General features: G+C 46.0%; 1 protein-coding gene across 2 annotated transcripts in view; it reads left to right on the top strand.

Annotated features, from left to right (window-relative positions):
• lss (lanosterol synthase (2,3-oxidosqualene-lanosterol cyclase)) overlaps positions 1-13,380 on the top strand; it is a 112,698-nt gene that overhangs the window by 91,248 nt on the left and 8,070 nt on the right. For both annotated transcript variants that reach the window (XM_073046376.1, XM_073046375.1), the window contains 5 exons: positions 7,168-7,273; positions 7,377-7,442; positions 9,238-9,318; positions 10,413-10,583; positions 13,022-13,100. In XM_073046376.1, the coding sequence (XP_072902477.1) occupies positions 7,168-7,273; positions 7,377-7,442; positions 9,238-9,318; positions 10,413-10,583; positions 13,022-13,100 (503 nt within the window). The remainder of the gene's footprint in view (positions 1-7,167; positions 7,274-7,376; positions 7,443-9,237; positions 9,319-10,412; positions 10,584-13,021; positions 13,101-13,380) is intronic.

The following is a 13,380-nucleotide window of genomic DNA, read 5'->3' as shown; positions in this document are numbered from 1 at the left end:
GCAGGTCCTCGTTTGGAGCTGTTCTGATCCCCAGCAAGACCCATGGGAGACGACTCTGCCAACACTCATCAGTCAGGGGAGCCCTCAGAGGAGTAAAACCGCTTGCATAGGCCATTGGATTTCGGGTGATTCGCCGGGGTGTGATGTAGCCTAACGCCGAGGTTCTGGGCCATCGCAGCCCAGAGGTCTGATACGAATTGGGGACTGTGGTGAGAGGACATATCAGATGGGGTGCCAAACCGAGCAGCACATGTGCTGATGAATACCCCAGACACGTCCGTGGCTGTCGCTGATGCTAGAGGGACTACCTCTGGCCACCTGGTGGTACAGTCCACCATGGTAAGGAGGTACGTGAAACCGTGGGAGGGGGGAAGGGGACCCACAAGGTCCACGTTGACGTGGTCAAACCATCGCTCAGGTGTCAATGGCACCTGAACATGACAATTAATTTCTGCCCGCTGGCGCTCCATGCAGGCTGCAGTCCAATCAAACATGTCTTTTCTGAGACCGTGCCACACAAACTTTAGCACAACCCTTTTGGCCTGGATACGATGGCCATGTATGGAATCAAAAACAGCCTGTCTTCAGTCTGTGGGCACAATGGGAAAGGGCAACCGATTAAGTCATTGCACAGGAGAGAAACCCCGGCTTCCCCGAACTTAATGTCAGCCAACTGCAGGCCTGTGACTGCTGTTCGGTAGGCCTGGACCTCTGGGTCAGTATCTTGTGTACGGACTCAATGGCTGCTGTGAGAGGCAATCAGCCAGGGCATTATTGTTCCCCTTGATATGTTGTATACCCGTTGTGAACTCAGATATGTAGGCCGGGGGGGGGGCGTTGCTGCCGTGCAGGCCGAGGGTCTGATATTTTGGCCATCATGTGCATGAGGGGTTTGTGGTCAATGAGCACTGCGAAATGGCAACCCTTTGGAAGAAAACAAAAATGGCAGACAGCCAGATAGAGAACAAGAAGTTCATGGCCAAATGCGCTGTACTTCCTGTACAAAGAAGGCCAGTGGCTGGCATGCTCCTCCAACCGGCTGTTCATGCGCAGCACCCACAGCGTACTCTGAGACGTCAGTAGTCATGACTATAGGTGTGTTGGGACCAGTAGGGTCGCATTAAGACCAATTTATACTTCTGTGTCAAATCTTTGCCGTAGGTACGGTGTAGCCGCGTACCCTACGCCGTAGCCTGACGTGCACCTCCCCAAAAATGTAACCACGCGTCACGGCGATGCAGACCACAACAACTGTGATCGGTCCGCTTGGTATCATCGCCTTTCCCGTTGCTTCTGAACGATGAGCCAAATCCTCAAATCTACCTGCTGACATCCGAAAATATCTGAAATGCATTTCCTCGTCCATGTCTCTCAGTGGCCGGACAAGCACAGAAGATTCACCCTCCTTCTGCCTCAATCCGTTCAATGGTCGTACACACCATCTCCTCCGACATCTTCTCTCTTTTCTGCGTTGCAGTAATTTCAATAAAAGGAACTCTTGGTCAACATTTATTAGCTCCAACTCCAACATGATGCGCTCAGTCGCCATTGTTTGAAGTACACAAAGAAACTCAACACAGTGGCGTAGAAACCCCAGCGCGGACTAGTGTTTTGGCAGTGAATTGCGGAGCGACGCAGACACACCGACACACAAATATAAATGCTCACAACGGCGTAGAGCCTACACAGAAGTATAAATCAGCCTTTAGAAAGAGCTTGTTTGGTACCATCAAATGCCCTGGTCAAGTCAGCTGACCAGTCAAGTACTTGATTAGGGGTATGGCCTTTATACAGGGGGAGCATAGTTCAGCAGCTCGTGGAATGAAGGGGTGATAGAAATTTACCATACCTAAAACCTCCTGTAGTTTTTCATAGTGCGGGGGGGGGGGGAATCTTTTTGATGCTACTTTTGATGGGAGGTGTTTCACACCTGTGATGGCTGAGAAAGTCAATGGTTGGCAACCCAAACTGGCATTTAGCAGTGTTAACCATGTTGGCTTAAGTGCTTGAAAAGTGTGCGGAGATGAGATACATCTTCAGATTTGGGCACACTAGCGACAAGTATATCATTCAGGTAAACAAAGGGAAAATCTAAGTCTTTTAACACAAAGTCCATCAGCCATTGGAAAGTCTGTGCTGCATTTTCCAGTCCAAACGGCACGCGCAGAGACTCAACGGCGGAGCAGGGTTATCACAGCTGTTTTGGGACCATCCTCCGGGCACACAGGCACCTGATGGTAGCCCTCAACTAGATCAACTTTTGGGAAAAAAAATTAACTTTACGGCCAAACGTGCCGAAAAGTCCTGAATGCATGGTGCTGGGTAACAATCGGGTGGTGGCCTCGTTGAGGCATCAGTAGTCACCACACGGGCAGCACCAACATCACACTTAGGGACCATGTGGAGGGGTGAACCCGGGGATATTCGACTGGCGTACAATGCTGTGTCGTTCCCTGTTGGCAAATAGCCTTCGCGGCTGCCAGCTTATCTGGGTCCAGTCTACACATGGGGGCGTGGACTGGCGGGCCAGTTGTAGAAATGTGGTGCTTGACACCATATTTTGGACTGTGGTGGAGAATGTGGGCTCTGTGAGGTCTGGGAATTGGCCCAGCAGTCGAGTGATGATGCATGTGCTTGACAGAATTGTTGTGGGGAACATACTGAGGGAGCAGGGTAACGATCCAAAGTCCTTAACATCCACAAGTCAGCAGTTCTTAAGATCAACTAACAGTCCTTGGGCACACAGGAAATCTTCACTGAGCAGAGGTCTAACCACTTTAGCCAGGACGAAGTCCCACGTGCAATGTCACCCACTGAAACAGAGTTTCACCCATCATGTCCCGTAGGTCTGGATCCTGCTGCCGTTGGCGGCCTCTGGCAAGGTTTCACTGCCCTTTGCCTTCTCATCCACAGGCGATGCTGGCAGCACGCTCACTTAGCACCCGTGTCACACGGGAAGCGTTGTCCTGAAAGAGTGTCCGTAATGAACAGAAGACGACCCTGGCAGCTGGAACTCACGGTGTTCACAGATCTCTGATGATCCGAAGTGCTGGCACTGTCAAAGCTGCGTTCCTACCACAGCCAGCGTAGTAAAAACACAGACCTGGCATCGTCTGCTTTGCAGCCACAGGCCGTCCTTATGTTGGGGGTCCTGGCTGACCAGGCTTATTGAGGTAGAGAAAGGAGGAGGAATGATGCATCACTGCCTGGCTGAGTGTAGACTGTCAGCCATATTAGCAAGTTTCCTGTAGTCCCTCATGGGTGCATTAGCGAGGTCTATGTGAACTTGCTCAGGCATTTGCTACATGAAGAGTTCTTGAAATAAAACAAGATGGTGATTTCCCAGGAGAGACAACATGTGGTCCATTAGCTCCGATGGCTTAGCAACACTGAGACCAGGCAAGGAGAGCAACTGTTTGGTGCGCTCAGACTCCGATAGTCCAAAAGTCTGTAAAAGGTGAGCTTTTAGCAATGTATTTATCGTGTTCGGGTAGGTGTTCAAACAGACTCACCACTCTCGTAGCCGTGGAAATGCTGAATTTGGTGTCGTCGGTGATGATTTCTCGCAGAGCCAACTGGGCCTCAGCTTGCACGAAACAAGCGACGGCATTTTGCTCCCAAAGCTCTGGCAGTTTCAAAGCGACTGTGTTGGCCGACATGTTCAATTACTCTGGAATCATTCTACAGCATCAGGACCACCAGCGTAGGTTTTTGCAAATAAAACAAAGTGAGCCGTTTTATGTTTAATGAAACCCGTAACACATTTTATTGAACTCCAAAACCTAAACACCAAAGCACGCTAAAAACCCTTGTGTAACAACGTTATCAAATGAGACCAGCGAAATGCCAACTCAATGTTGGTGATTGTGAATTATGTACATTATCGTCCAATGGTAATGAATCCTTTGATGTCCTCAGTGTAAATGCATTTAACCTGATGTTTTATGCAATGAAAGTGGAGATGCCCTGAGTCTGGGGAGACTCAGGCTGATCTACGGCTCAGTATCGTACCATTCCCTAAGCAGCAGATAAAACTGCAAACTCAGGAGATCTACTTTCTTCCGGCATGTCCTTCCACATCTACCACATCCCAGCTGTGTGATTATTATTAAACGTTTGGGTGAGGTGATGCAGAAACAGCGGTAGCCTTCCGTGAAGTTTCCAGATGAACTTTGATCGTTAAACTTTTAGCAGGTAATTTGTACAGTTCTACCAGTTTATTTAAAGGACACTTCTCAATCGAGACTGGATGGGCGGTGGAACCTGCCAGAATTACTGTTCTGTGAACGGTTATTGGTTCCTCAGCAAGATTAACATTTCTCTGTTGTGTGGTATTAGACATTGTGCAGTTGAACGCTGGCCACGTTGCCTGCTCAGGGAATTTACATTTCTGTTCATCACCACTAACTACATCCCCACCCCAGAACTAACACCAGGGACGCACTGGTTGGACTTTACAACATCATCAGCTTCTACAAACCAAGCACCTGACAGCCTCTTCATAATCACAGGGGACTTTAATCATGTTATTTATTGTGGTTTTTTAAATCTTTTTTTATTGTGTTCTTTATGCTTATGGTTTTTTTTTAATGCTGTATTGGATTCGGAGTAACAATCATTTCACTCTCCTTACACTTGTGTACCAAAGAATGACGATAAACCATCTTTGGTCCTGAATTCTGCTCCTGTTTGTGTTCTTCTGGAAGGTTTTCTGAAGCACTGATTAATCAGCAGAAGCTGTAGTGCGAGGTTATCATCACAGAACCCCTTGCATTTTATTGGTGCAAGGTGATTGGTGGTGAGATAAACGAGGAAACAGAGCTGGGTTGTGAGTAGTCACACGGTTATCTGCAAGTACCGCCTTGGAAAATAGCAGTGGTCATGATATAAAATTGTTGAACATAAAGTGCTCAAAAGACGAAGCTTAGGAGAGCCCTTGAGTTTAATTATATCGATGTGGACGAGCAGACCCATGCCTTTTCACGGAAGTGAACCCACGATGGGGTACTGACCAAAACCCTGAGCTCAGCTGACCAGCTGATCTTTAACCCCTCATTCGGCAGTCAGGGTACCCACCTGTTTCAATTATACCGGTGCCAAAGTAGAACCTGCCACAACAACTATTGTCCAGTAGCACTTACACCCAGAATGGTGAAGTGATTTGAGAGGTTGGTGATGAAACATATCAACCCCTGCCTGAGAGGTGACTTGGATCCACTCCAATGTGCTGACAGAGCAACAGGTCCACAGCAGATGCCATCTCATTGGCTCTTCACTCAACCCTGGAACATCTGGACAGCAAAGACGCAGACATCAGGATGCTCTTTGTCAATGACAGCTCGACATTCAATACCACCAACCCCTCAGAACTCGTCTATAAGCTTGCCCTCAATACCCTCCTGAGGAATTGGATCCCTGATATCCTCACTCACGAACCCCAGTCAGTTTGGATTGGTAAAAATATTCCTCCACAATCTACATCAATACAGGTTCACCACGAAGTATAGCCCCTGCTCCACTCGCTTTACACTTACGACTGTGTGGCCAAGCACAGCTCCAATTCCATATTCTAGTTTGCTGATGACACCACTGTCATGGGCCGATAAAAGGCAGTGATGAATCGGCATATCAGAGGGAGATTGAAAATCTGGCTGAGTGGTGTCCGAACAACAATCTCTTACTGGATGTCGGCAAGACCAAGGAGCTGGTTATTGACTTCAGGAGGAGGGAGCCAGATGTCCAGTCAGAGCCAGTCTGAAACGTAGGTAAGTGGAGGATACAGGTAAAGCTCTCCCCACCATTGAGCACCTCTACATGAAGCACTGTCGTAGGAAAGCGGCATCCTTCATCAGGGACCCTCACCACCCAGGCCTTGCTCTTTTCTCACTGCTGCCATCAGAACAAAGGTACTGGAGCCTCAGGATCACATCACCGGGTTCAGGAACAATCATTACCCCTCAACCATCAGGCTTCTGAACCAAAAGGGGTAACTTCACTCAACTTCACTTGCCCCATCAGTGAAATGTTCTCATAACTTATCGACTCACTTTCAAGGACTCTTCATCTCATGCTCTCTTATTTATTTCTTCTTTATTATCATTATTTCTTTCTTTTTGTATTTGCGCAGTTTGTTGTCTTTTGCACACTGGTGGAACACCCAGTCGGTGCAGTGTTTCATTGATTCCATTATGGTTATTATATCTATTATGGATTTGTTGAGTATGTCCGCTAGAAAATTAATCTCAGCATTGTATATGGTGACACAAATGTACTTCGATAATAAATTTACTTTGAACTTTGAACTCTGACATGGGCAGCTAGATGCTCAGGGTCACCCTGGAGATTGAATAGACGTTTTCCACAATTGATTGTCCTGAGGAAAGGTCTCGGCCTGAAGTGTTTGACTGTATTCTTCTCTGTAGATGCCGCCTGACCTGCAGAGTTCCTCCAGCAGTGTGTGTGTGTGTGTGTGTGTGTGTGTGTGTGTGTGTGTGTGTGTGTGTGTGTGTGTGTGTGTGTGTGTGTGTGTGTGTGTGTGTGTGTGTGTGTGTGTGTGTGTGTGTGTGTGTGTGTGTGTGTGTGTGAGACAATGGAGGTGTCTTGTGTTGGCTTCCTAGTGTAGAGCAGGCCAAGTTGAGTGCAAAATCCTGATGTTGCTAGCTCTTCTTTGCCGTTGATTTCCCATTACGTCAAGGTTCTCGTCGAGCTTGGTGGTGGGTTCAAACTTTGCACTTGCCTGCTAACTTGTTGATTATCTCAAGTTTGTGCTGTAATAAATAGAGGTTTATTTTTTGAAATAAATTTGTTCTTTGAAGTCAGACTTAAACGCAGCACAGAAACTGGCCCTTCAGCCTAACTGATCCATGCTGACCAAGGTTCTCATCTGAGCTCATCCCGTTTGCCTGTGTTTGGTCCATATCCCTCTGAACCTTTCCTATCCATACGTTTGTCCCTGTATCTTTTAAATGTTGTTAATTTATCTGCCTCAACCACTTCCTCTGGCAGCTCATTTCATACACTGACCGCTCTCTGGGTTTAAAAAAAAGTTGCCCCACAAGTTCCTAATAAATCTTTTCCCTCTCGCCTTAAGTGTATGCACCACCTGACCTAATCTACTACCCAAAAGTGACGGTCTCCATGACTCAGTGTTCATTTTCCTCTCCGCAGGAGATATAATGATTGACTACACCTATGTTGAATGCACATCTGCAGTAATGCAGGCACTAAATCATTTCCAAAAGAAATTTCCACACCACCGAGCAAGTGAAATCCAGTGAGTATATTACGACACCAGCAATCACAAGATGGCTGTCTGCATCACAAATCTTTTACAAAGCGCAGCAATGAGACTGAATGGATTAATCTTCTCCTTCTAGAGACACACTGGAAAGGGGTCTTGAGTACTGTCGGAGGATGCAGAACACGGATGGATCATGGGAAGGGTGAGTACTGCGGCACCGAAACAGGCCCTCGGCCCATCTCGTCCGTGCCAGCCTGCTGGTCCCGTCTACCTGCACCTGGACCACAGCCTCCCTTTGAGGATGATCTCTCGTTCGTGTACCTATCCAAACTTCTCTTAAATGTCACCTTGAACTCGCATTCACCACTTCTGTTGATAAGGAGATTGATTTCCCCCCTCCACCCCCCCCCCCCCCCCCCCACACCGAGAAGTGAGTCTTTGGAATCCTATTCAACCAAGAGGAGCCTGGGTAATTTCCACACACGGGTTGTCAGTTTTTTGGATGGGAAGGAAGTCGAAGGATATGAAATTAGGGCAGGAAAAGTGAGGCTGAGGTAAATAATTCAAACATAACCTCGTTGAATGGCAGAGCGGGCATGAGGGAACAAATAGCTGGCTCCTGCTCGTCCTCTGTACCGTTGATTGTTGCGGCCTGACATGTTGTCAGGTGCTGAAAGGTAGACTGATACCGCAGTGCCACTGCACGCTGTAGGCTGGACGCAAGGGTAAAATCCTCAGGCCGGTTGTAAAGCAAATCACGTCTTGCTGATGGGAAATGAATATTGTGAATGCAGTCAGGTATTCCTGCGTGCCATGTGCTGTCCAGAACGGGTATAATTTGGCTTAAATTGTGGCAATGCTTCTGGTGAAAAAATGTTATTGCAGTTGTTTTCACATCTGTCAAAATAGCGCTGTCAGCACCAAAACGGTGGGTGTTACCTGTCCCAAATTTTACCCAGCAGTGCAGCATTAGACCATAAGTCATAGGAGCAGAATTAGGCGTTTCAGCCCACTGGGTCTGCTGTGCCATTCTGTTACAGCTGATTTATTGTTCCTCTCAACCCCAATCTCCTGACTTCTGCCCATAACCTTTGACACCCTAACTAATCAACCTCCACCTTAAATATATCAAACGACTTGGCCTTCAGTCTGAGGCAGTGGATTTCATAGATTCACCACCCTCTGGTTAAAGAAATTCCTCCTCATCTATTGAGGCTGACTCCGTGCTCCAAACTCCCCCTCGAGAGGAAGCGTCCTCTCCACATCCACCCTATTTAGACCGTTAAGTAGTTTTTTTTGTAATTTATTTTTTTATTGAAATTCATCATCAAACAAACATTTCCATAAGATGTATTTCAGACATTGTACATATATATCATATAATCATATATATCACAAATCTCCACAAAGTATTTATCTGGGGTATACACTTATAGAAAAGAGTGGAAAGAAAAAACAAGCAAAAGGAAAGAACTATGTACAAGTAGGGAGTGATCTTTTTTTTTTACAACAGATTCATTGATTTGTGAGAATAAAATCAGGCCTATGAGGCATTATGTACCGTTAAGTAGTTTCAATGAGATCCCCTTATTTTTCTAAACTCCAATGAGTACAGATCCAGCACCATCAAATGCACCTGATATGTTAACCTTTTCATTCCCGGGATCGTTATCGTGAAACTTCTCTGGACCTTCTCCAGTGCCAGAACATCCTTCCTTAGACAAGGCGAGTTTTGCACTGTGGACGTGTTTCAGCTGAGACTTCAAGTGTGATCGTGCCTACCCTGAGAATTATCAGAGTGATTGAGTGTGTCATGGCAAACTTCTAGTTTCTCAGTATGTTCACTTTCTGAATCTGCTTGTTTCTTTCGTTGTTGTTCGAGGGGACACTTACTGGCAGCTATCGTTTTCTTCATTGGTTGGGAAGTGCGTAGGTGGCTGTCGAGTCCTGGAAGTTCTCATACGGTGCGGAAGTAAAACCTGCCTTTCTTTCCACAGGAGCTGGGGAGTGTGCTTCACCTACGGGACATGGTTTGCCCTGGAGGCCTTTGCCTGCATGGGTTACACGTACCAGAAAGGGTGAGCTGGCTTTTCTTGTTAGATTCTGCGTCATCAAGGACCCCACCATCCAGACCATGCTCTCTTCTCACTGCTGCTGTTGGGAAGGAGGTACAGGACCCACACTGTCAGATTCAAGAACAGTTGTTATCCTTCAACCATCGGGTTCCTAAACCAGTGTGGATAACTTCACTCACTTGATTCCACAACCTATGGACTCACTGTCATGTTCTCAATACAGAAACACAAACAAAGATGGACAACAAATTGTGCAAATACAAAAAAATAATAACTAATACATAAACAACTGGTTTTTAGGACACTATAACTCACATTCTCATTGACAGCATGGGTTATAGAGTCCCTGAAAGTAGGTTATTTATTTATTTATTCTATTTTGCATTTGCACAATTTGCTTTTTGTACATCGTCTGAGTTTGTGAGCAGTTTTTAATTGAATCGGTTTGTGTTTCTCAGTATTCACTGTGATTCCTACAAGATGATTCTCGGGGTAGTATATATGTACTTCGATAATAAATTTAATTTGAACTTGAGGCCCACGATGTTGTCCCAACATTTAACCTGCTACATAGCCCTCCAGTTTTAGATCATCCTTGTGTGCCCCGATATATCTACTTGTGCCACCACCCTGGCAGGGTGTTCTATGCACCCACCACCCTCTGTGTAAACAACTTCCCTGTGACATCCCCCTACATGTTCCTCCAGTCACCTTACACTGTATCTTCATTGGACATGCCCTCTAATCGGGCAGCATCCTGATGATTCTCCTCTGTATCTTCCCTTTAGCTTTCACATGACTTGACCAGAACCGAAAACAATATTCCAACTGTGGTCTAACCAGAGTTTATTGTGCTGAATCGCTAAATAAATAAATAACTAAGGGTCCTGTAGACTAAGAAATATTTATTGACTGAATCTTGGCTGCACTCATAAAGAGAGAGACATTTGGTGTACCTACAGCTTTGCTGGATAAGTAGGAGAAAGAATGTTTTATTGTAGGTCTGTGATTTTAACCTTTGGACTCCATATTGTTGAGGTCCTGTCCCATGTGACCCTGCTTCCAATTCCTTACTTTGCGTTTCCTTTCTGACCCAGGGCCGCCTGCAGAGCTGTGACCCGAGCCTGTGAATTCCTTCTGTCCAAGCAGATGGAGGACGGGGGCTGGGGTGAAGACTTTGAATCCTGCGAGCAACGGAAGTACGTGCAGAGCGCGCGGTCTCAAGTCCACAACACCTGTTGGGCTGTGTTAGGTCTAATGGCGGCCAGGTGAGACGGGGTCCAGCGTCACAGTTCTTACTTTTAAATTTTATTTTATCGAAATGTCGAACGTTCTGAGCAATGGCTTCTTACATGTGAAATAAATTACTCTGAAAGTAGGAAAGCCCAGCTGAGCTTGATCTCTTCATCAGAAATTGCAGCTTGAAATAAAAAAAACATTTAAAACAGCTCCATCATCTTCATCCCTCTGTCACTTCCACCTGCCCTGTCCCAGCCCCAGCCGTCGTCCCCACTCACTTCCCTCCATCTGCTGATCACTCCTCCACCTGGATCCACCGATCACCCACCAGTTCTCGCTACACCACTTCCGCCTTTTCCAGTCCAGCAGAAGGGTCTCGACCTGGGATGTCGACTGGCCATTTCCCTCCACGGAACGCTGTCCTGACCTGCTGAGCTCCTCCAGCTCTTTTTCCATTTCTCCAGATTTCCAGCATCTGCGGTCTCTCACGACTCCATTTGTATGTTACATGTTTTTTAGTTTCGCATGATTTATTACAAAACAACTTACAATGAGAAGGACCATGAGCTCTTATAGACAAGCTGATGTATACTTGAGTCAGCTGAGCAGTGGGTGTAATGGCCACTCGTTTTGAAATGCTGGTGAGATAGCAGTCCTGCTGCAGTGGGAATACAGAGACTTTGCTCAAACTCTCTTAGCACTTGAGTTCAGATTCAGATGCATTTCAAATATGCATCTTGTTAAGTACTCAGATTTTTGTATTTATTATATAGAATGCAGAACAGTACATCACACTGCAGGCCCTTCGGCCCACAATATTGTGCTGACCTTTTTAACCTACTCTAAAATCAATCTAACCCTTCCCTCCTAAGTAACCATCCCATTATTTCTATCATCCATGCGCCTATCTAAGAGTTTCTTAAGTGCCCCTAATATTATGTATGACCACATTTATCAGTAGCTATTTAAGTTATTATTTATTGTTTTTGCACATTTTGTCGTCTTTTGAACATTGAATTGAATTGACTTACATTCTTCATATACATGAGGAGTAAAAATCTTTACGTCTCCGTCTAAATGTGCAATTTATAGTAATTTATGATAAATATTATGCACAACAGGATTGTCAATATAACAGAAATACAGTTGTGTCAGTATGAATTAAGCAGTCTGATGGCCTGGTGGAAGAAGCTGTCCCGGAGCCTGTTGGTCCTGGCTTTTATGCTGCAGTACCATTTCCTGGATGGTAACAGCTGGAACAGTTTGTGGTTGGGGTGACTCGAATCCCCAATGATCCTTTGGGCCCTTTTTATACACCTGTCTTTGTAAATGTCCTGAATCGTGGGAAGTTCACATCTACAGATGCGTTGGGTTGTCCGCACCACTCTCTGCAGAGTCCTGTGATTGAGGGAAGTACAGTTCCCATACCAGGCAGTGATGCATCCAGTCAGGATGCTCTCAATTGTGTCCCTGCAGAAAGTTCTTAGGATTTGGGGGCCATACCAAACTTCTTCAACCGTCTGAGGTGAAAGAGGCGCTGTTGTGCTGTTCCTCACCACACAGACTATGTGAGATCCTCAGTGATGTTTATGCTGAGGAACTTAAAGCTGTTCACCCTCTCAACCCCAGATCCATTGATGTCAATAGGGGTGACTCTGTCTCTATTCCTCCTGTAGTCCACAACCAGCTCCTTTGTTTTTGTGACTTTGAAGGAGAGGTTGTTTTCTTGACACCACTGTGTAAGGGTGCCGCATTATTATTTGAGATTAGGCCCATCAGTGTAGTGTCGTCAGCAAATTTAGTTAGCAGATTGGAGCTATGGGTGGCGATACAGTCATGGGTATACAGAGAGTATAGGAGGGGCCTTAGTACACAGCCCTGAGGAGCACCTGTGTTGAGAGTCAGAGGGGCGTTGGTTGGTTGTCAGTTGTTTATGCATAGCTCTTCAAAAATTCAATTAAAAAATATATATATGAATTAAGCTGTGTATATACAGTGCAGAATGAGAATCAGGTTTAATATCACTAACATATGTTGTGAATTACGTTGTTTTGTCTCAACAATACAGTGAAATAACACAAAAAAAACTTATAAATTACAACACGAGGAAATCTGCAGATGCTGGAAATTCAAGCAACACACACAAAATGCTGGTGGAACACAGCAGGCCAGGCAGCATCTATAGGGAGAAGCACTGTCGAAGTTTTGGGCTGACGAAGGGTCTCGGCCCGTAATGTCGACTGTGCTTCTTCCTGTAGATGCTGCCTGTCCTGCTGTGTTCCACCAGCATTTTGTGTGTGTTGTTTATAAGTTACAATAAGCCTTTTGGAGCGCTGCTGTGCAGTCTCCGATTTTGTGTGCGGGCTGTGTCTTTCTGGCTCTGAGATAACCACATTAACTTTGTTTTCCTCTCTCCCCATCACTACCCACCAACTCCTGATCACCTTCCCTCTGCAATTCTGCCCAGGTACCCCGGCACACGAGCAATAGAACGAGGGGTTAAGCTGCTGATGGAAAAACAGTTGCCAAATGGCGATTGGCCTCAGGTGAGATACTTTCAGTTGGGATAATGTATTTATTTTTTCCAGTGTATGCCCAGTCACGTGTCATTTAACTCCGTGTTTCATATCTCTGGTATTTGTACCTTCACTTAAGCAAGCAGAAATCTTTGCCGGAGATTAGTTAGGGACACAGCACAGTGTCGGGCCCTTCTGACCTGACGAGCCTGTGCTGCCCAATTACACCCGTGTAATCTACTAACCCGCATGTCTTCAGTAAGTGGGAGGAAACCTACAGTCATGGGGAGGACACACAAACCCCTTACAG

This window comes from Hemitrygon akajei, chromosome 5 (assembly GCF_048418815.1).
Source record: "Hemitrygon akajei chromosome 5, sHemAka1.3, whole genome shotgun sequence".
Classification (NCBI taxonomy): Eukaryota; Metazoa; Chordata; class Chondrichthyes; order Myliobatiformes; family Dasyatidae; genus Hemitrygon; species Hemitrygon akajei.
The sequence above is the reverse complement of the archived record's forward strand: the minus strand, read 5'-3'. Positions and strand labels throughout refer to the sequence as shown.